At 54.8% G+C, this 18,871-nt stretch overlaps 1 protein-coding gene across 2 annotated transcripts in view; it reads right to left on the reverse strand.

Annotated features, from left to right (window-relative positions):
• cltca (clathrin, heavy chain a (Hc)) overlaps positions 1–18,871 on the reverse strand; it is a 30,880-nt gene that overhangs the window by 1,375 nt on the left and 10,634 nt on the right. Inside the window, exons 3-31 of one of the 2 annotated variants that reach the window (XM_084697702.1) lie at positions 17,460–17,728; positions 17,147–17,308; positions 16,945–17,058; positions 16,586–16,759; positions 13,563–13,760; positions 13,063–13,263; positions 12,526–12,678; positions 12,162–12,284; positions 11,665–11,802; positions 11,272–11,436; positions 10,709–10,889; positions 9,755–9,918; positions 8,046–8,171; positions 7,781–7,923; positions 7,316–7,550; positions 7,086–7,208; positions 6,744–6,889; positions 6,422–6,605; positions 6,120–6,312; positions 5,637–5,794; positions 5,228–5,500; positions 4,583–4,750; positions 4,273–4,422; positions 3,949–4,080; positions 3,729–3,839; positions 3,456–3,626; positions 3,015–3,236; positions 2,086–2,106; positions 220–295 (exon numbers count right to left, since the gene is read on the reverse strand). In XM_084697702.1, coding sequence (XP_084553828.1) covers positions 220–295; positions 2,086–2,106; positions 3,015–3,236; positions 3,456–3,626; positions 3,729–3,839; positions 3,949–4,080; positions 4,273–4,422; positions 4,583–4,750; positions 5,228–5,500; positions 5,637–5,794; positions 6,120–6,312; positions 6,422–6,605; positions 6,744–6,889; positions 7,086–7,208; positions 7,316–7,550; positions 7,781–7,923; positions 8,046–8,171; positions 9,755–9,918; positions 10,709–10,889; positions 11,272–11,436; positions 11,665–11,802; positions 12,162–12,284; positions 12,526–12,678; positions 13,063–13,263; positions 13,563–13,760; positions 16,586–16,759; positions 16,945–17,058; positions 17,147–17,308; positions 17,460–17,728 — 4,674 coding nt within the window. The remainder of the gene's footprint in view (positions 1–219; positions 296–2,085; positions 2,107–3,014; positions 3,237–3,455; positions 3,627–3,728; positions 3,840–3,948; positions 4,081–4,272; positions 4,423–4,582; positions 4,751–5,227; positions 5,501–5,636; positions 5,795–6,119; positions 6,313–6,421; positions 6,606–6,743; positions 6,890–7,085; positions 7,209–7,315; positions 7,551–7,780; positions 7,924–8,045; positions 8,172–9,754; positions 9,919–10,708; positions 10,890–11,271; positions 11,437–11,664; positions 11,803–12,161; positions 12,285–12,525; positions 12,679–13,062; positions 13,264–13,562; positions 13,761–16,585; positions 16,760–16,944; positions 17,059–17,146; positions 17,309–17,459; positions 17,729–18,871) is intronic. The other variant, XM_084697703.1, reaches the window with a different exon arrangement.

An 18,871-nucleotide genomic window follows, 5' to 3' on the forward strand; every position in this document is an offset into this window, starting at 1 on the left:
AACACACACACACACAAACAAAGTTCCACATGTGCCTTCCTTCTGTAGACAAACACCATACATGATGGTTCTAACACAAACCCCGTCATAGGCCCTGAGGAGACAGGACTTTCACGTGCAGTGCTTTTCATCTTGGATTGTCGGTTAGCGACGCCGACGTGGCCGTGTGAGGGTTCAGACCAGCGCTACTTCACGAGGGGAGGATGTCAAGGGTCTTACCGTAGACAATGGGCTGCGTCTCTGTCGCCTGCTCCTCCTCTTTCCGTAGGGACTCTGAGGTTTCTAGCTTGTCCACCTGGGAGAGAGGAACAGTTTGTTACACCCAGGTTAAGGCACTGCAGGTCATAAAGCCGCTGGAGAAGGTTGACATTGAATTTAGTCGTTAAATTAATAAATTGAAGTGATTGATGGAAGGGACCATTCCAGGGGAGGGGGTGTAGATTGTGTGCAAACTTAGGAACCCCCAGCCAGGCCTGTGAACTGCACCATGGTCACATACCAGTCAAGCAAAAGCAGGGGAACAGAAGACTACATGACTGAAGGGGACTACAATTAAAACTAGATTGAACACTGGTCCCTCCATTCAACCAGCAGCGCTAACCAAACTGAACGGGTTCCAGGACTGACAGACCCCTGTATGCAGAGAACCAAACCCATCCAGTGGTTGATATTCTGTTTCTCGGATTCAGCAGTATGCTGTAGCCATCCCAGGTCTGGTAAACAGAGCAGGGAAGATGGCTGACCTCCACAAGTTGTCACCAAATATTCTTTCATGGGTTGAAAGATGCGGCATTATGTAGGACGCATGTTGTCCTGAAAGAAGACTTTGTCATACAACAAAGCCTCGGGTATTTGTAGCCGATTATGCATCTACCCGTTCAATCAAAGTGGGTTCAGTTCCTTTCATACCTCTTTGTTAAAGTAGTTTGGAGATTAGACCAAAAAAAAAAAAAAAAAAAAAAACTACAACTCCCAATTAGCTGAGGTTTCATTGGCGGAAGAGGACCATGCCACAGTTGGTTCCAACAGGTGCATGGGAGAAGGGGCCCCAGCCTGGAGAGCAGCTCCCAGGCTGGTTCACACACTCCACCAGCACAGGCCTCTCATACAGCTACCAGGCTCACCGCCTCACATGCTTGTAGAAAACCACAGAAAGCTTCCAAGTGCAGTTAATGTCACTCCTCTTTTTTTCAATGCATTCAATCCTTTCATCCTGCGTAAACTGACGGCCTCTCGATCTGCAGTCAGTTGCTCTGCCCCTGAGCTGCACCTACAAACAGTATATTCTAGGTCCTACTCCTATGCTGTGTGAGGGAATGCACTCTGCAGCGATGGTCCATGAGCTGTCAACGTGCTGAACATTGGCATGTTCTGCGTTGACCCAACTTTGGTGTTTTCCACACGTTACAGTGAAGACAGTAGTTTGCTTCACACTAAACGACAGGATCCAGCTTCTCTGTAAAGTGCATTCTCTTCCAGGAGGTCTCGACCACTTGTCTTGGCTTACAGTTTTAGTACCATGGTTACATGCAGTCCACCGCTGGTTTTCTGTCCTGAAATGAGGCTGAAGTGCCCGCCGTATCAGAAGACGAATCTGAGGTAAACCTCAAATTGTAGTCACCATAATGGGCACCTCTCTTGGGGGGGGGGGGGGGGGGGGGGGGTCAGAGGTCAGGACTGAGAGCCAATGGTAGACTGGCATGGCTGGCTTGAGACTCAGAGTACCTGTTATTAGTTACAACCAAATCTACTGACATTCTCTCCTCAGTCAGGTCGGGTTGATTAGAAAGCTCTGTATGTATGTATGTGAGAAAGGATAAGAACTTTATATTGCTCCCCATGGGGAAATTAATATGTTTGTATGTGTGCGCTTGTATGCACGCGCCCGCGCGCATTTGTGAGTGTGAGCGCATGTGAGTGTGTGCGCGTACGTGCGTGCTTGCTTTCATGAAAGCAGGGAAACATGGAGGAGGGGGGGAATTAAATCCAAAACGGTCATGCAGATTCCTGAGGTTGCAATCCTCCAAGCTACACGAACAATTTAAGAGAGTAAGAGATAGATGGAAGAGAGGAATCGAGTTTCACCTTGTCCTTAATTGCATCAACCTGGAAGGAAATTCAACACAAGCGAGGCTTAGAAAATAAAATCAAACTCAATTTTCACAGAGACAGAGAGCAGTCTAATCAGTATACAAAGGGGAGCAACCAATAGCCTATCTACAGTATAGAAAGAAAAGAAAAGTAAATAGCTCACAGACCATAGCATACTCCTGTCCAAGATCAAAATCAAAACGAGTCTTCTGATTGGCTCACCTCCCAATTTTGCCTGACACATATTGCCATGTAAGCAACGGACTAACAAAACCTACTTTTCTATACAGTACATAAGCTAGGCTTATGCTATGTATGGCCCACGGTGATAGACGCTGAGAGGTTGGTGTGAGAGCAGCTTGTGATCAGGTGTGCTGCGCAGGCATGCTGACTCATGCAGTCATGCTCAGGGCAGACCCAGCATGCACACACACCGCAACCAATGACGAGGCTCCACTTACTTGGCACCAGAAAAGTCATTGGATTCTAGTGGGAGAAAACTAAGAGAGGGGGAGAGAGAGAGCGCGCAACTGGCCCTCTGGTCTGCAGAGAGGACGCCACTAAAGTAGACGGGACACCACTTAAATCATGTTCCGTTTCGAGCCACAGCCACCCAAAAACCGGAATTCTCCTCCGAGAGCATTCCCCACCCCCCCGAAATCATTTACCATCTCAAACATGAAAAACAGCAGAACCAACTGAAAGAGGAAAACACAAAAAAAACAAACACAAAGTACTCAAAGTACAACACAAAAAAAATAAAGAAATAAAGAAGAAAAGAGAACGAAAATGTGCACAACGACAACAGTGAAAAAGTGCCCGATTCATCCGTTCAGCATCTGGGGCGCTGGGAGAAGGCGCGGCCCTCCGTCCGAGCGGCGGAGCCCCGTCCCGTGACCGGGGCCTCTCCGCGGGGGACCCACCTTGGACAGGTACTCCCTCATGACCTGGATGAAGTAGGGCATGGAGAAGTCCATGAGGTTGTGCCTCCAGGCCGTCTCCAGCACCACGTCGGGCCGCAGCAGGTCGTAGCAGCTGAACAGGCAGGCGGCGAAGCACTCCTTCTTGTCGTCCTGCAGGAACCAGGCCAGCAGCTCCTCGGCCAGCTCCACGTCCTTGGACTCGGACGCGTACTGCATGGCGTCCTGGGAAGGGAGAGGAGGGGGGGGGGGGGGGGGGGGTGTTCAGGAGGTTTCTCAGACTGGTGACCGACTGTCTGTCTACTGGGAGTAATGGCGACCTACATTGAGGAGTGGGTTCCAAAAAAAAAAAAAACATTCGGAGGGATGCTTGTCGCGACCAACGTGGCCATCTAGTGGTCATGGCGCGTTACGACATCTTACAACATTCGCCGCAGCTCTTACCTTGTACAGTTTGTCTTTCTTGCAGAGCTCCACGCTCTGTTTCCAGCGGTTGTTGCCCTTGAAGAGGTAGGCGGCGATTCTCCTGAACTCGATCAGCTCGTGTTTCTCCAGCCGCTGGGCCAGGGAGATGTTGTCAAAGTTGTCGTAGGCGTCTATTGATGTCCTCACAGCCTACGGACACGGGACGAGGGAAAGGTGAACGTAATCACCCCGACAGTCTTCAGTAGGTTAAATGCTGGAGGGGAGGGGGGGGGGGGGGGGGTGGCGTCTCACCTGGTAGTCTTCCTCTGTGATGAAGAGGTTGTTAAGTGCTTCATTGACAGACTTGTTGTTGTGGTTCTGTACTGACCGCAGGTAGGGCTTGACAAGGGGCAACTGCTTCACCTGGGGAAACCGACACAGGAACTTAGACATTGAAACGACCAGTCCATACAGCCCTTGTACGCTTACCCAATAGAGTGGACATGGAGGAGGAGAGGGGGGAGGGGCAGACCTTGGTGAAGTAGTTGACGGCGCGGGAGTGGTCGAGTCTGGGCGACAGCACGATGAGCAGATCGTTCAGTAACAAGGGCTTGAACTCCAGGTAAAACTGGACAGCTTTGTAGTAAAGTTCCACATTGGCCACCTGCATGAGGAGACAGAGAGAGAGAGAGAGAGAGAGAGAGAGAGAGAGAGAGAGAGAGAGAGAGAGAGAGAGAGAGAGAGAGAGAGAGAGAGAGGGGGTTATGTACACGGTCCTCAATGAGGAAACCTATGCGTCCGTGGAGAACGGCTCCTGCCACGTGGGAGGTGGTAGATGGGCGTGGTCGTGCCGTACCTTGGTGATGATGTCTTTGAACTGGCCCTCCTTCCAGGCGTCTGTGGGGTGGTTCATCATGGTGATGATGGCGTTGTCGAACTCCTCGTACTTGTCGTACAGGAAGACCAGCTCCGCCCACAGGTGGGCCTGCTCGGCCGCCCTCAACACCTGATTGGGTACGAAAAAAAAGGAAAAAAAAAACGTCTCAAGTCTGGACCAATCACCACCAGCTTCTTTCAGAGCCATCTATTGAAGGCTGACTCTGTCTCATGTCCAGGCTGTGTGTCCAGGCTGTGGTGCCCAGGACAGGCCGGTGCTTGGGGCCTACCTTGGGGATGTTGACCCTGGACCAGAAGAGCTCCAGGTGCTCCCTCATCTTCTGGGGCTTGAACTTGGAGTAGAGGATGGCCAGCTCGGTGAACATGCCCATGTGAGCGCGCTCCAGCCCCAGGGCCGCCTCCAGCATGGTGATCAGCTCCTCGAAGTAACCGCGGTCCTGAAGGGCCAGAGGAGGTGGAGAACGTTCAAGAGACGCACTTTACGGAGTAGTACTGTTTAGCGAGTTCCAACGCAGTATGGAATCACATTTTCCAATCCAAGTACGTAAAATACAACACGAAATGGATAAAGAAAACATGTCAAGGCGTCTGGGCCAATTGTGTTGGATTGCTCAAGCCTCTCTCTTCTGTGTGTGTGTGTGATAGACCTAGACAGCCCTCTCTCTTCTCTGTGTGTGTGTGATAGTCCTTGACAGCCCTCTTCTGTGTGTGTTTGATAGACCTAGACAGCCCTCTCTTTGTGTGTGTGTGTGTGTGATAGTCCTCGACAGTCTTTTCTCTCTCTCTCTCTGTGTGTGTGTGTGTGTGATAGACCTAGACAGCCCTCTCCCTTCTCTCTGTGTGTGTGTGTGTGTGTGTGATAGACCTAGCCAGCCCTCTGTCAGTGTTAACCCCCCCCCCCCCCGTCCTCTTGCCTGATAGTAGTTGATGAGCTCCTCCAGCTCGTCGGCGTGGACCACGATGTGGAGGCCGCACATCTGGGCCAGCCGGAACTCGGTGCCGTCCACGCAGGCGAAGCACACCTCCTTCCAGGTGCGGGTGCTGTTGGCCTTGCGGGCGCCGTCCACGGCCGCCTGGTACTCGCCCAGGTGCACCAGGGTGGAGGCCAGGCGGCCAAAGTTGGACACGTTGTTGTACAGCAGCTTGGCGGCGTCGTACATCTTCTCGTCGTAGCAGCGGTCGCCGACCTTGGAACCGAGAGGAAACGAAAGAAAAGAACACGAAATAAGGACTTCCAGGTCTCCTTGACACATCGGCTGAACACCACGGAACAGTTGAGAGGGAGGTGGATGGGAGTTGTCGTGGGTGGTGGTGGGGGAGTACCTGCTGGATGTGGGCGTTGTTGGGGCCGTTGATGAACTCCTCCAGCTCGGCCAGGCGGTTGGTCTTGGCCAGGGCGAAGATCAGCTCCGTCTCCACGTAGGACTCCCGCGCCTTCTTACGTGCCATCTGGAGGAACTTGACCAGGTCCTCCCAGTTACCTGAAACACACAGCCGGCATAGCAGCCGTCAGCCACACAGGTGATGACTCGTTAGTCCACCTCCAGAGGTGAGTTCTTGGAGAACATTTGGAATCGAATCAAATCTCGTTTCTGTAGACCTTTTTTTTTTTATAAGCAATGTCACAGAGAGGGCTTCACATACGCCCACAACACTGCATCAAAACCAACCTAAACCCTCAAGGAAGACAAGGAAAAACTCCAAGAAAGAGGAAAACAATTTAAGAAACCTTGAGGGGGGGGGGAGACATTAACACGCCAGAAGATCCCATTTCAAATCCACCATCCACTTGGATCTGGTCCTTACCGCTCTGGTCGGCGGCCTGCACCACCTCCATGTAGGCGGAGGGGTCGTCGGCCTTGATGTAGGAGTCGATGGCCTCCTTCACCAGGCCCTTCTGCAGCTGGGCCTTGGCCAGCTGGCTCCACACCGCCGGCTCGTTGCAGCGCTCCGCAAACTCGTAGGCCCGGTCCAGGTTACCGATGTGCTCGATCAGCACCTGGGAAACCGCAAACGCAAAGAAGGTCAGCGCTGGAGAACACGGACTATGCGGTGTCGGGGATGGTATAGGGGTGTACATGACCGTGTGTGTGTGTGTGTTTGCTGACCTGCACGGCCGAGGTGTTGACGTCAAACTTCTTGAAGATGGCGAAGGCCTCCTCGAAGAGCTCGTTGCTGATGGCGATGTTGGCGATGTCGGGGGCGTCGTAGTTGTCCAGGCGGTTGATGTACTCCATCACGCGCGTGCGGTCCGCCTTGATGGCCGTCAGGATCAGCAGGTTCTGCAGGTTTCTGTGGAGGCGAAAGCCAACGCACGTTGAGAAAACATCTCGCCGTCTCTTATGGGCTGAGAGAGAGAGAGAGACACCTTTAACTTGAACCCGGTTTTTTAACCATGAACTCCCGAAGCGGATGAAGCCCCGGGTTCACCTGTGTTCGCTGAAGACGGAGTTGTCGAGAACGATCTTCTCCAGCAGCTCGATGAGCTCGTTGGGGAGGTCGGCGGTCATGAAGGCCTTGACTGTGACCGACACCTCCTCGGGGTCCTGGGTCTCAGACAGAGCCGTCTGGACCACCTGAGGAACCAGAGGACAGCAGAGGTTGGGGACATGGAGCTAACCTCTGGCCTTCTCTCTCATACTCTCTCTCCATACGCGTTCTTGAGCCCCCCTGCTTCTCCGGGATGGGCCGGGTATGTTGCAGTTCCTGCATATCCAATGAAGAACATTTGGAATTGTGTGTCTTCTGTAAGGGGCTGGTGTGGGAGCCCACCTGGTCAATGAGGGGCCGTCTGAAGGGGTTGCTCTCCAGCAGCACGCTGGCCCACAGCTCGGGGTCCCTGCGGCGCACCAGGTAGCGGGACAGACTCTTGAAGAGGGAGTTCTCATTGCACACCTGAAACGCAAAGCAGAGCGGCGTCGCGCGTCAACCGCGTGGCCCGTCGCGTCGACGAGAAAAGGGGGAAGTCAAATCGTGGAAAGGAAAGGGGTGGGGGGACTCACGTTGATGAGCTCCTGGTCACACTGTCCCCTCTCGTAGGCCACGCAGGCCAGGTGGGGGTCCCGCTTCTCGCAGTACTTGCCCACCACGCGGCTGTCGTAGAAGGGGTTCTCGCGCAGGAAGCGCTCCGGGTTGTTGTTGCTGTCGATGTAGATCTTGGCCAGGGCGTTGTGGGTCGCCGGCTCCTCGCAGCCCTCGTGGATGCGAGCCTCCAGCCAGGGCAGCAGCAGCTTCAGTCTGACAGAGGAGGAGGGGGAGGAGGGAGAGGAATGGAGAGAGGGGCCATACCAGATCTTAACACTCCACACACGCTCTCCTCAGGAGAGGTGACATTTCTGGATGTGGAGGAGCAGTGTGTGTGTGTGTGTGTGTGTGTGTGTGTGTGTGTGTGTGTGTGTGTGGGTGGGTGGGTGTGTGTGTGTGTGTGTGTGTGTGTGGGGGTGGGGGGGGCGGGCGGGCGGGCGTACCTGTTTCTCTTCTCCACCTCGGCCACCAGCTCGTCTGTGGAGAACTGGCCCCTCACCACGAGGATCAGACTCTTGATGACGTCCTCGGAGCAGTCCACGTCCAGGAGACCTCCGATCACCACCGGCAGACGGCTGGGGTTCACCTAACACACACACACACGCGGGCTTATCTCCTGCTCACACGTTGCCACTTCAATCTCCCAGTTAAGGCTTCCTGCAGGTGTGTGTGTGTGTGTGTGTGTGTGTGTGTGTGTGTAGGACTTACTTTCTGCACGTAGATCTCGATGTATTTCTGCAGGTTGTTGCGGTACAGGTAGAGGACCAGGTCGTGGACGAAGTCGAAGCGGTCGCAGACGATGATGAGGGGCAGCTGGTCGGTCAGCTTGGCCTCCTGTCCATCACAGGGAGCAGGGGGGAGGAGCCACAGTCAGCCACCACAGCACCAGCACAGTGGGCCTCAACACAGCTCACCAAGGATCACAGCCAAACCTGCTATGGTCTGTGGGCCAATCAGAAGCCTTCTGAGGAAGTTTTTTTTCTTTTTTGGCCTATTTTGCACCAATGAGAAAGACTCGTTGGGCGCGTTTTGGGAGGGCTAGAGGTTTGACTGTCATCTTGTTGGCCCATCCGTAAATGTACTCATGTACAACGACAAAAAGAAATGTCAGAATCACTGAAAATGAAATTGGGGTATCATTTTCCAGTTGCACCAGTCCTGCTCAAGTGATTCCAAATGACAATATCGAGGAAAAACAACAAGACCAAAAACAAAAACTGTTTCTCGACTACAACAAATGGAAGGCGTCACATCTGAACAGGTTAGAGGATGGTTGAGTACTGCGAAAACAGTTTGTTGACTACAGTGGAGAAAGAGAGAGAAAGAAAATAAGAAATAAAAGAGAGAAACCACAATAAAGCCCCATTCTGAGTCTTGAAGTTGAAACCGAGTGCAGCTGGCCCTCACTCACACACACGTAAAAATGGCTCCCCCTGCAGGCTCTACTGAGGTACTGCCCGACCACACTGGAGGGACACCCACTGGGGGGGCTCTCCGCCCAGCAGGCCCTGCTGCTGCTGCTGCTGCTGCTGCCCTCTGGGTGGGGCTGGGACTCACTGCTGCCACTGGGAGACTGCCACCAACACTCCTACAGGATCAACCCTCTGGGATTGTGCACCTGGACTCCAGGCCCTGGCCTCACAGCGGCTGCTACAGGGGAGGAGGGCACGCCGGGAGCCCCGGGAGAAGGTCCTGGCGTCGGGCTACACACTGGAATAGGGGGGGCAGTCTGGGGCCAATCTGCCCTGCGACAGGAAATGTCCAGTCAACAGCCATGGTGGAGTCAGGATGTGCTATTAATAAGCCAAAGCCTCGCCTGACTGTGCTGAGGAAAACAAGTGGCACGAGGACGTCGCTAACAGGTTTGGTGCACCCGGCAGGTGTATGGTATGGGGGGGGGGGGGAGGGACGACCATTACAGGCCCTGCTCATACCAATCCCAGGGTTAATCCTGTATCTATGGGGGGTCGGGGGAAAGAAAAGAGGGGGGGGGGGGGGGGTCCTGTACTTGGGGATGAGAAATTACCTGATACATGTCCTGCCATTCCAAAGACAACAGGGAAAAGCACAAAAGATATAGAATAACTGCCATCAGGAACACATCTCTCCAATGGAGGCAAAGGACAGCAAGTTGGGAATGCTTAAAAAGGGACAGCGTTACTCATTCAATAACTTTCAATGCATTTTTTTTCCTCTGTCAAATCATGTAGGTAAATAGTTCTATAAATGGAACATGCTCTCTTAAAAAGGGACTGTAACAGGAAAACCGAATTAACCAAAAGTCATATCAAAACGCCCCACACATTTCAGACCGACGGAGAAGTGAAGAAAAGAGAGGAAATGGAGGATAAGAGGAAGAAATAACGGGCATGTTGACATTCCTCCACGTGTGTGATGTGCAAGGCCTGCCTGCCTACCTTGAGGAAGTTCTTGACGCGCTCGGGGTCGTAGCAGTTGCTCTCGCGGCAGATCCTCTCCACCTCCTTGATCTGGCCCGTCTTACAGGCCGCCTGGATGTACTTGAAGTGGACCTCCGGGTCCTGGCTGAAGTTCACGATGGAGCCCAGGAAGTAGAACAGACCTGGAGCACACACAGGGACATGTGGTCACACACACACACAGGGACATGTGGTCACACACACACACAGGGACATGTGGTCACACACACACACAGGGACATGTGGTCACACACACACACAGGGACATGTGGTCACACACACACACAGGGACACACACACACACGTGGTCAGACACACACACAGACATGTGGTCAGACACACACACACACACGGACATGGTCAGCTACACAATCTATAACAAAGACAAGTCATCGACCTCACTGTCTCACTATCCAGTAAGTGATGTGCACTTTATTTATAATGGCAACATCAGCATCCCGTGTGTCGATGTCATAACACACACTGTCTGTTGTGCTACACTGGAATGAATCGCATAGATGATCTGAGCTGACTGCAGTTCCGTCTCTCCTGCTATTGGCTGACTGGGCTGTGGCCGTGGTAACCCTCCACACGACAGCCCATGAGCGTCCTTCCCCGCAGGACGCTCTCCACAGCCTGCATCGATCGCCCCGCCTCTGGCCTACTTAGCTAATTGCAGCTTGATGACTTCTGGCCAGTACAGGGACACACAGAAAGGGCACTAATGAGTCTGAATGATTGGTCCAGTTCAAGCTTGGCACCTCCACGGGTCATGGTTGGAGGGAGAGAGATAGAGATGGGGGGGGGGGGGACCAATAGAACAGGAGGGCTGCCAGGGTGCTCTGTGACCTAGACGAGAGTGTGCGTGTCTGCTGTGTGTGTGTGTGTGTGTGTGTGTGTGTCATCCGAGGACAGCTCATCGCCAGGCCTCACCCTCGAAGCTCTTGAAGGACTCGAACAGCTCGGTGAGGGACTGAGTGGAGAGCTGCTCGTGGTACTTGGACGCCACCTGGACGCAGATCTGCAGGTTCTGCCGGATGTTGGCCGACAGCATGGCCCTCAGGCACTCCAGGGAGTCCTCCACTGACAGCGAGCCAAAGTAGTTCACCAGCCACTGGAGGGAGGAGAGGAAGAGACAGAGGACAAGAGAAAAGGGGAGAAAAAGAGAAATGGCAGTCAGATGGTGTTTGGAGAAGGTTCCAGAGTGGCCTAGAAGAACAGTTGAGTTTGTGTGTGTGTGCGTATAGGAGCTCCAGTACCTCTGGGTTGAACAGGTGCGTGTGTGTGTGTAGGCCTCACAGTACCTCAGGGTTGAGCAGGTGTGTGTGTGTGTGTAGGCGTCACAGTACCTCAGGGTTGAGCAGGTGAGTGTGTGTGTGTGTGTGTAGGCGTCACAGTACCTCAGGGTTGAGCAGATGCATGTGTGTGTGTGTGTGTGTGTAGGACCTCCAGTACCTCAGGGTTGAGCAGATGCGTGTGTGTGTGTGTCACAGTACCTCAGGGTTGAGCAGGTGCGTGTGCACCACGGCCCGCTTGATGTCGTACAGGTCGGTGTAGTGCTCCAGCGCCCTCTGCAGGAGGCCGGCCTTCTCGCACAGCTGGGCGATGTGGGCGCGGTCGTAGTTGGTGAACATCTGGTTGCCCAGGATGGCATCAGCGACCTGGGGAGAGGGGGCGGAGGAACGGGACTGTCAATCGTGTCGCGGTGTCGGGTCGGCTCCGGGGACCAAAACGGGTGTGCCACGTGGCCGATCGGGGGGAGAAAAACAGAGAGGGCGAGAAAGAGGGAGAGAGAGTAAGAAAGAGTGAGAAAGACAGAGAGGGCGATGGAGAGACCGTGAGAGGGAAAGCGAGAGACAGTATGTGTGTGTGTGTGTGTGTGTGTGTACCTGTGGGGCGTGCATGAGGTTCATCTCCAGCAGGCGAGTCTGCAGGGGCCCCTCGGTGGGCCTGTTGTTCTTCAGGGCGTCCAGCAGGAAGGAGGTGCACTGCTGGATCAGGTTGTACTCCATAAACACATCCACGATCTGAGGAAAAACACACACACACACAACCACCGTCAGCTGACCCGCTACAACTCCCCTCAGGACAAAGAAAGTGACTTTGACTGAATTGAATCACATCGATTCCCCCTCCAGGGAGCCGAGTGGGTTGAGGTGTGGGGCTTGTTCGATCAGTATCCGGTGACTCATTGTTTTGTTGCTTGTGTGTTCCATCAGTGATGGTGGGATCCTGTCAGGGGCCAGACCTGTGTGATGTCAGGGGCCAGACCTGTGTGATGTCAGGGGCCAGACCCGTGTGATGTCAGGGGCCAGACCCGTGTGATGTCAGGGGCCAGACCCGTGTGATGTCAGGGGCCAGACCCGTGTGATGTCAGGGGCCAGACCTGTGTGATGTCAGCCAGAGGCTCCTCGTCCTGGACCAGCATCTGGGAGAACTGCAGGCCCTGCTCCGGACTGATGCGCATCACGTTCCTCAGCAGGAAGATCCAGTCTGGGGTGTAGCCCACCTGGGAGCAGGCAGGGGAGAACCGGAGAGCGTTCAAGAAAACACCCCTCACCTTCACGTGCAGAGTTTCTACCGTATACCAAACGATATTAGAACTGAAGCCACTCACGATTCACGCCAGGGGCCCTCATAATACAAAAACACACATACTCCTCCCTCCCTCCCCCCCCCCCCTCCCCAGCATCCCATTGGTGGGCGTAACAGGAAGGATGGTTCTGGGGTCTCGCACCAACCCAACCCACCTTCTTGGCGTACAGGACGATCTTGGGGAACTGGCCCGTCTCGGCGAAGCACTGGATGACCTTGTTGGGCACGTTGGCCCGGAGATACACGCTGAGGGCCAGGGTGGGGTCCACTGACTTCACCAGGTCGCCCAGCTCCTCCGAGCACTCCAGCTGGGGACACACAACCACAACACAACTCCGGGGGTCAACGTGGCGCACTGGAGAGAACCGACCTCTCGGTGTACTTTGACAGGCATGCTAGGAATGGGGAAAATGACGCCGAAAATAAATACGTTGGTCGGATGGAACGGCAGAGAGCCCCTCCAGACTCCCCTAGGGGAAGTACCCATATCTCTACTTAGGGGATGGGAAATAAACAGTGGAAATGCCCTACATAACAGATCGCCTTTCAGCTTAGAAAGACCCAGCCCAGATGCCTGGAGAGATATGCTACACGTACACACAACCCAGGAAAGACTTCTTCTTGTGGATTAAGTGTGTGTGTGTGTGTGTGTGTGTGTGTGTGGAGGTAGAGCCCTCCCTGTGAGCAGATACCTTGTCTTCTTTGAGCCACTTCTCCAGCAGCTGCTTGCGTCCCTGCTGCAGGACGGGCCTGCACAGCTCCAGGGACTCAAACTTGTTGAGCTGGCCCTGGTCCAGCAGGATGCCAAAGTACTGGAGGAGGGGGGACGTCTGGCCCGGCTGGGCCGGAACGCTCTGGAACTTCCGGATGGTGTCGGGGGTACGAAGGATACCCTGGGGGGGGAAGGGGAGAGAACGGACATCATGGGTGGGGTGTGTGTGTAGAGGGGGAGGGGAGGGGGGGGTCAGCTGTGGACACTGACAAGAAGACTGCACAATGGTAGCTGCACATAGCAACAAGAACCACTGGAGAGAATCACAACACCAAAGAGGTCCGTTCCCTTAATAGCCTCTCCCAAGTGGTTAGGAGAGGCTCCGAAACGCCAACGGTTTGTGAAGCACAGCCTCGGCCCTTCTGTGGTTGGGTACGTTTGGCAGGGCAGGTCTGGTTTTCTGGAGGGGGGCGGGGTTACCTTGGGCGCGTTGGCCGCTACTTTGGCGGCCTCTGAGTAGTTGCCGCCGGCGAAGAGGGTGTTGAACTTGCGGGCGAACAGCTCCTCGGCTCCGGCCAGGTTGTTGCGGACGGCCATGCGCAGGGCCAGGTCGGGGTTCTGCAGCACGTTGGTGATGTAGGGGATGATGTTCTCCTCCTCCACACACACAGAGAGCACCTGCACACACACACACACACACACAAGCAGAGGAACGCAGCGGGGAAATGAAGGTGACGAATGTGTGACAAGGATGCGAGACATCATTTTGAAAATGGCCCATGTTAAAAATGGATCTGTACACATGTTGGTTCCAATAAAACGGCTGTTTGGAAAGAAACAAGCTTTGTTTCTAAAAAGGCATGTCACAAGAGCTTAAGGCTCGACAGGGGCCATGACAGAACTACTTATTGACATCAATTTCGAGGCCAATAAATGGTTGCCGTGTGGTTTACAACGATATATTATTCAGAGCATCGATTCTTTTCCCTCCCTCCTCTTCCAACCCTATATTGTTTACCGGTCCTGTCTTTGTGGGGGGGGGGGGGGGGGGGTCTGATCTTTCACACTAAAGACCATATTCAAACAGCACAACTAGAGCTGGAGATCGGGTTCCGGCTGGGCCCAGGTCCAGGCCGGGTTCCAGCAGGTAAGCAGATCCCTCCAGCACCCCCGTAAACAAAGGACACGGCCGAGCGTGGAGGGGAGTCCTGTTTCCTCCACCGCCACACCGCTCGCTGCTGTACGTTTCCTCTGGCGGGGGCCGTAAACAAGGGGCGGGGAATCTTGCATGCGAGGAGGGGACGACCAATCAGATGCGAACGAGGAACGGCAGCTGAGTGGACGCAGAGACGCCGAGGACCCTTTCGTGCGCGAGGCTGTAAGAGCTCTGATTTGGGAGCTGCCTATAGCGTCCTCTCTCGCAGCAACCGGTGATGGCGCTTCACCTTCATACAACCACAAGGAGGTCACTGGCCTCGCCGTAGAATAGGGGTGGGCGAGTAAAGACATAGATGGCGGGGGGAGAGAGAGAGAGACAGACAGAGAGAGGAGGGTAAAAATAGAGCTCTTAGCAGAGAAGCAGCTTTTCAGCACACTAGCTCGAGGTGGGTGGGCGGGCGGTGGCAGCGAGCGACCGGGAGGAAAGGGGCCGTTTTGACGTCAGCGCTGACGAGGAGGGAGACGCGGGGGCTGTGTGTCAGCTGGACTGCAGGGGGCCGGCCTAAACACAGCCCCCTCTGACATGCCGAGAGGGCTTCGAAAGCGGCAGACGCATTCGCCACCGTGAGGTGATTAAAAAGACACGGCTGCCGACAGCACCTCAGTATGAACGGTCAAATGTGGGCCAACATTTGGATGGCAGTAGCAATTAATGAAATGAATCTTGCCGTGTTGCGGGGGAGGGGGGGCGAACAAGCCTGCCAGCGCTGTTCCAAACAGCGGACAGATAAGCGGCAGTGTCGACTGTCCCAGAATCACACGGTAGTAAAACCGCAGCGCTGACGTCACAGGGCACAGCGAGGCGGATGATGTGGGGGGGAGGGGGGGGGGTGTGAAAGGCTCTGATTGGTCCAGAGAACCTTCCCCTCAGCCAGTCAGCAGTAAGAGGATTGAGGGCGGCAGGCAGCGCCTCCCTCCATCACGTGCTGGTAAGGGTCCAGCTCCCCCCTTTCTCCTCCCCGTCGATTTTCTTTTTTACCCTCCCCTCCCTCCCCATCCTCTGTGGTTTCTGTGGGACAAGCTTCCCTGCTGTATCTCTTTAACGGGGGATTTCTCCAGAGCAAGGTTAAGGCTGGTCCTGGCTGGCTGGCCACACGGTGCTGACACAGCATCCCAAACCCAGGCCCTGGCCTCCTCTCCAGCACACACAGGAGAGACGTGAACCCAGCCTCCAGGCCCACTGCAGCGGCCACCAGATCTCCTCTGAGCAGCCTCACCCATGGACCACAACACACCCGTCTGCTGGGGGCTTTCACCCGTCCAGCCCCAGACCAGACCACCGTCAACCACACGGATGCATGGCTAGGAAAACCACATACTAAATACAGTGATTAAGCCTCGGCTGGGACTGCGAGCTTTCCTGCCAAATCCAGTGAAGAGCCGCTTGCTAAACCGGCCGGCAGACGGGGGGGGGGGGAAAGAAAGAGCGCCCGTTGGGTTTCCCCGGTGGCAGGGGCGAAGGCTTTACGGCGCTGCGCTTCCACTGCCCGTCACTCAGCCTGCGTGTGGAGACCCCGGCGGGGCCCGCAGACGCGGCCAGCCGTGTTGGAGAGGAGACCCAGTCGGGCCTCCAGCGAGGACGGAGGGCCAGACAGCGCCCCGAGGATCGGCTTTCCGATCAGCCACTCAATTATTCATGTGGGCTCTGCAGGCCCCGTTCTTCGTGCGCTGGCTGGATCCAGTTATCCAGCCCACGATACCGCCCCGCTCCGCAGTCGGGAGCGGGTGCCCTCTCACCTGTGGAACACGACACCCAGGGGTTATTTATAACGCCTCCTCGCTAGCAGGGACCTGGCTCGCTGATGACAGATGGGGGGGGGGGGCGGGGGGTGGGATTGTTCAGTTTAGCGACACAGACTTATTCCCAGTTCCTGTTCATCTCCGAGGGGCTTACCCTTGACGCTATGTTAGTGTTAGGTATGGGGGTTGGGGGTACCGGAGGAGAGGCCGCCAGGGCAACAAGCCGGCGGGGTGGAGATGTACGCATCTCCCCCCCCCCCTCCCCCTCCTCCAATTTCCCCAGAGAGACAGAGCACTAAGGCTGGGATACGGAGCCGTATTGAACCAGCCAGCCGCTTTAGGAGCAGCTGTAGTCGGGCCGGGTTACAGTACAGCCCCCACTGACACAACACTAGGGTTTCAGCTCCCTGTGTAGCGCCATGTACCACCATGCATTATGCAGAGCCCACGGAGGTTGGACAGCGCGAGGGAAAAGAACGGTGATGTCGGATCCACCTCCTGGGGCCCCTTGTCAGGGCTTGTGGGGGGGGGGGGGAGGTTCGTACCTGTCCTTTGCGATTGACCCCGATGATGCCGGCGGTGGCTTCGTGGGGCGCCGTGACGAAGATGGTCTCCCCGCTGATGCGGTTCATGTAGATGCAGGTGCCCGTCTCCAGGTCGTACAGGTGGATGTAGCCGTACTTGGTGATGAGGAAGACCACGTCCTGCTTGGAGCTGATCTGAGGGGAGGAGGAGGGAGGGGGAGGAGCCATCAGTAGGCAGCTGGGTCAGCCCCCCCCATGCTCTCCATCTAGCTAGTCACGAGGTCACACTGTCCTTGGCCGATGCTTGCCTGCCATTCAATCAGCCAGCCCATAATAATAATAATAATAAGTAGGATAATAATATGAATCATAATACCAACCTGCATGGCCACAGGGAAGTCATTCTGAGCCTCCGGGGGGAAGAACACGTCCACCGCTTTCTTTGGAAAAGGCTGGTTCCCTGTCGGCGGGGTGCCCACCTCGATGATGTGCAGCTGGAGGGGAGAGGGGCAGTGGTTACGGTGGGCGCGGGGGTCCGGAGGAAGCGACCTCCCAAGCCTCGCCCTGGGTGCCCTGCCTCACCTTCCCGCCCGCCTGGCCGCGCACGGCGAAGCAGAAGAGCGTCGACTCCTCGGCGTTGCCCTCCATCTTGAACTGGGCGAAGCCGGCGGCGTGGCCCTCGATGGGCTGCGACACCTTCCTGTCCACAGAGTACAGCTGCATAGCCCCCACCACGCGGTTTTGCTGCAGGGTTCAACGCCACATTCATTTATTAGACAGTGATGAGATTTTTTTAATTTATTTTTTTATATAATAATAATAAAAAAAAAGGATAAATTCCCTACTTAGGCTTGATACATAACTGCGCGTGTGTGTGCGTGTGTGCGTCAGTAACCTGGGCCGAGATGCCGATGAGAAGCAGCCACTTCTGCTTGGCGTCCGTGCGGTAGTTGATGATCTGGCAGCCCGCCAGGCTGGAGTGGCGGTCGAACACCTTGACGGGCTGCGAGTCGCCCTCCATGCTCCAGTGGTAGACGGCGTTGTCGGTCACCAGGGCCACGGTGTTCAGGGAGATCCACTTCCAGAAGGTCACGTCGTCCGTCATGGTGTGGGCCTTCATCTTGCTCTTCATCTCGATGTTGAAGATCTGGAGGGTTTTGGCGGCTGCGGACGCAGACGGGAGCCCGGGGGGAGGGGGGGAGAACTTGTTATGACCACGTCGTGACAGGAAACACACACACACACACTCCCCATAAACACAGTGGCAAGGACAGAGGGAGCGGCAGTGGGCTAAATACCAAATTCCACTTGAATAACCGAGTCAAGTCTGAAATGTTGGTAGTCATGGCTCGCAGAGCATCAGGCAAGGGAGGCCATGACTGACTGAACAGCTGCCGTGGACTTACAGTAGCAAAGGAAGGTAAAGCAAATCGTCACATGATACAACCACTACGGTCTAACACATCGGGCATCCAGTTAAACATACAGGAGGGAGGGACAGGATTTATACTAGTGGGAACAGCAACAGGAGGGGAGAAAGGCCTGTGTCACATAGTGTGGAAATCCCCGGGACAAAGTTGTTTAAACAGTGATCGCTGTCGGTGATCTAGGTTGTTATGTGTCTTGTTATTATGTTAATGTGTCAACGACTGAATAGGGTTAGAAAAAGGTTCACTCACCTGAGTTGGTTTGGTTTTGGTTATTAGTTGTTGTGTTTTTTTTTTGCATATGACATGATTAAGTCGGTGAGCTGAAGCCTGTATTAAGAAGCAGTGTGTTCCCTGCTCGCTAACCATAGTGAAAGCAAGTGAGATATTAAGAGCGCAGTGCATTTCCAGAAACCTGCTGAAATCATGTGACCGTGTCATCATACGTTTTCAGACCAACACCACAAGACAAGGGTTGCAGTGCACCAATTAGAATGTCTGCAGCCAGATGTGAAGGGTAAAGTGAGTTTTGATTGGTGCCAGATCAGGCAATTTAACGTGAATGATCACCGCCACGCAGTGTGGGCTAACTGTGTGTGCCTAGCCCCCTCAGGGAAGAGAGGGGGGGGGGGGCGGGGGTAGACTGAGCAGGGTGGGGGAGGAAAAGGTGGGGGACGGGGGGGGACGGGGGTTGGTAGTGACTGATTGAGGAGGAAGAGGTGGGCACTAGATCAGGACCCCTTGGTTTCCCGGGACACAGCTTTACCACCGTGGACTTCTTACTTTAGAAATGGGAGATTTGGCCCCATTTGTTTTGTTTTTTTCTATGGAAAAACGGAATAACTGAATACTTTGACTGGTTGATAGAAGTGGTCGGGGG

The sequence above is a fragment of the Hypomesus nipponensis genome, chromosome 5, assembly GCF_054491055.1.
Source record: "Hypomesus nipponensis isolate SF chromosome 5, ASM5449105v1, whole genome shotgun sequence".
NCBI lineage: Eukaryota > Metazoa > Chordata > Actinopteri > Osmeriformes > Osmeridae > Hypomesus > Hypomesus nipponensis.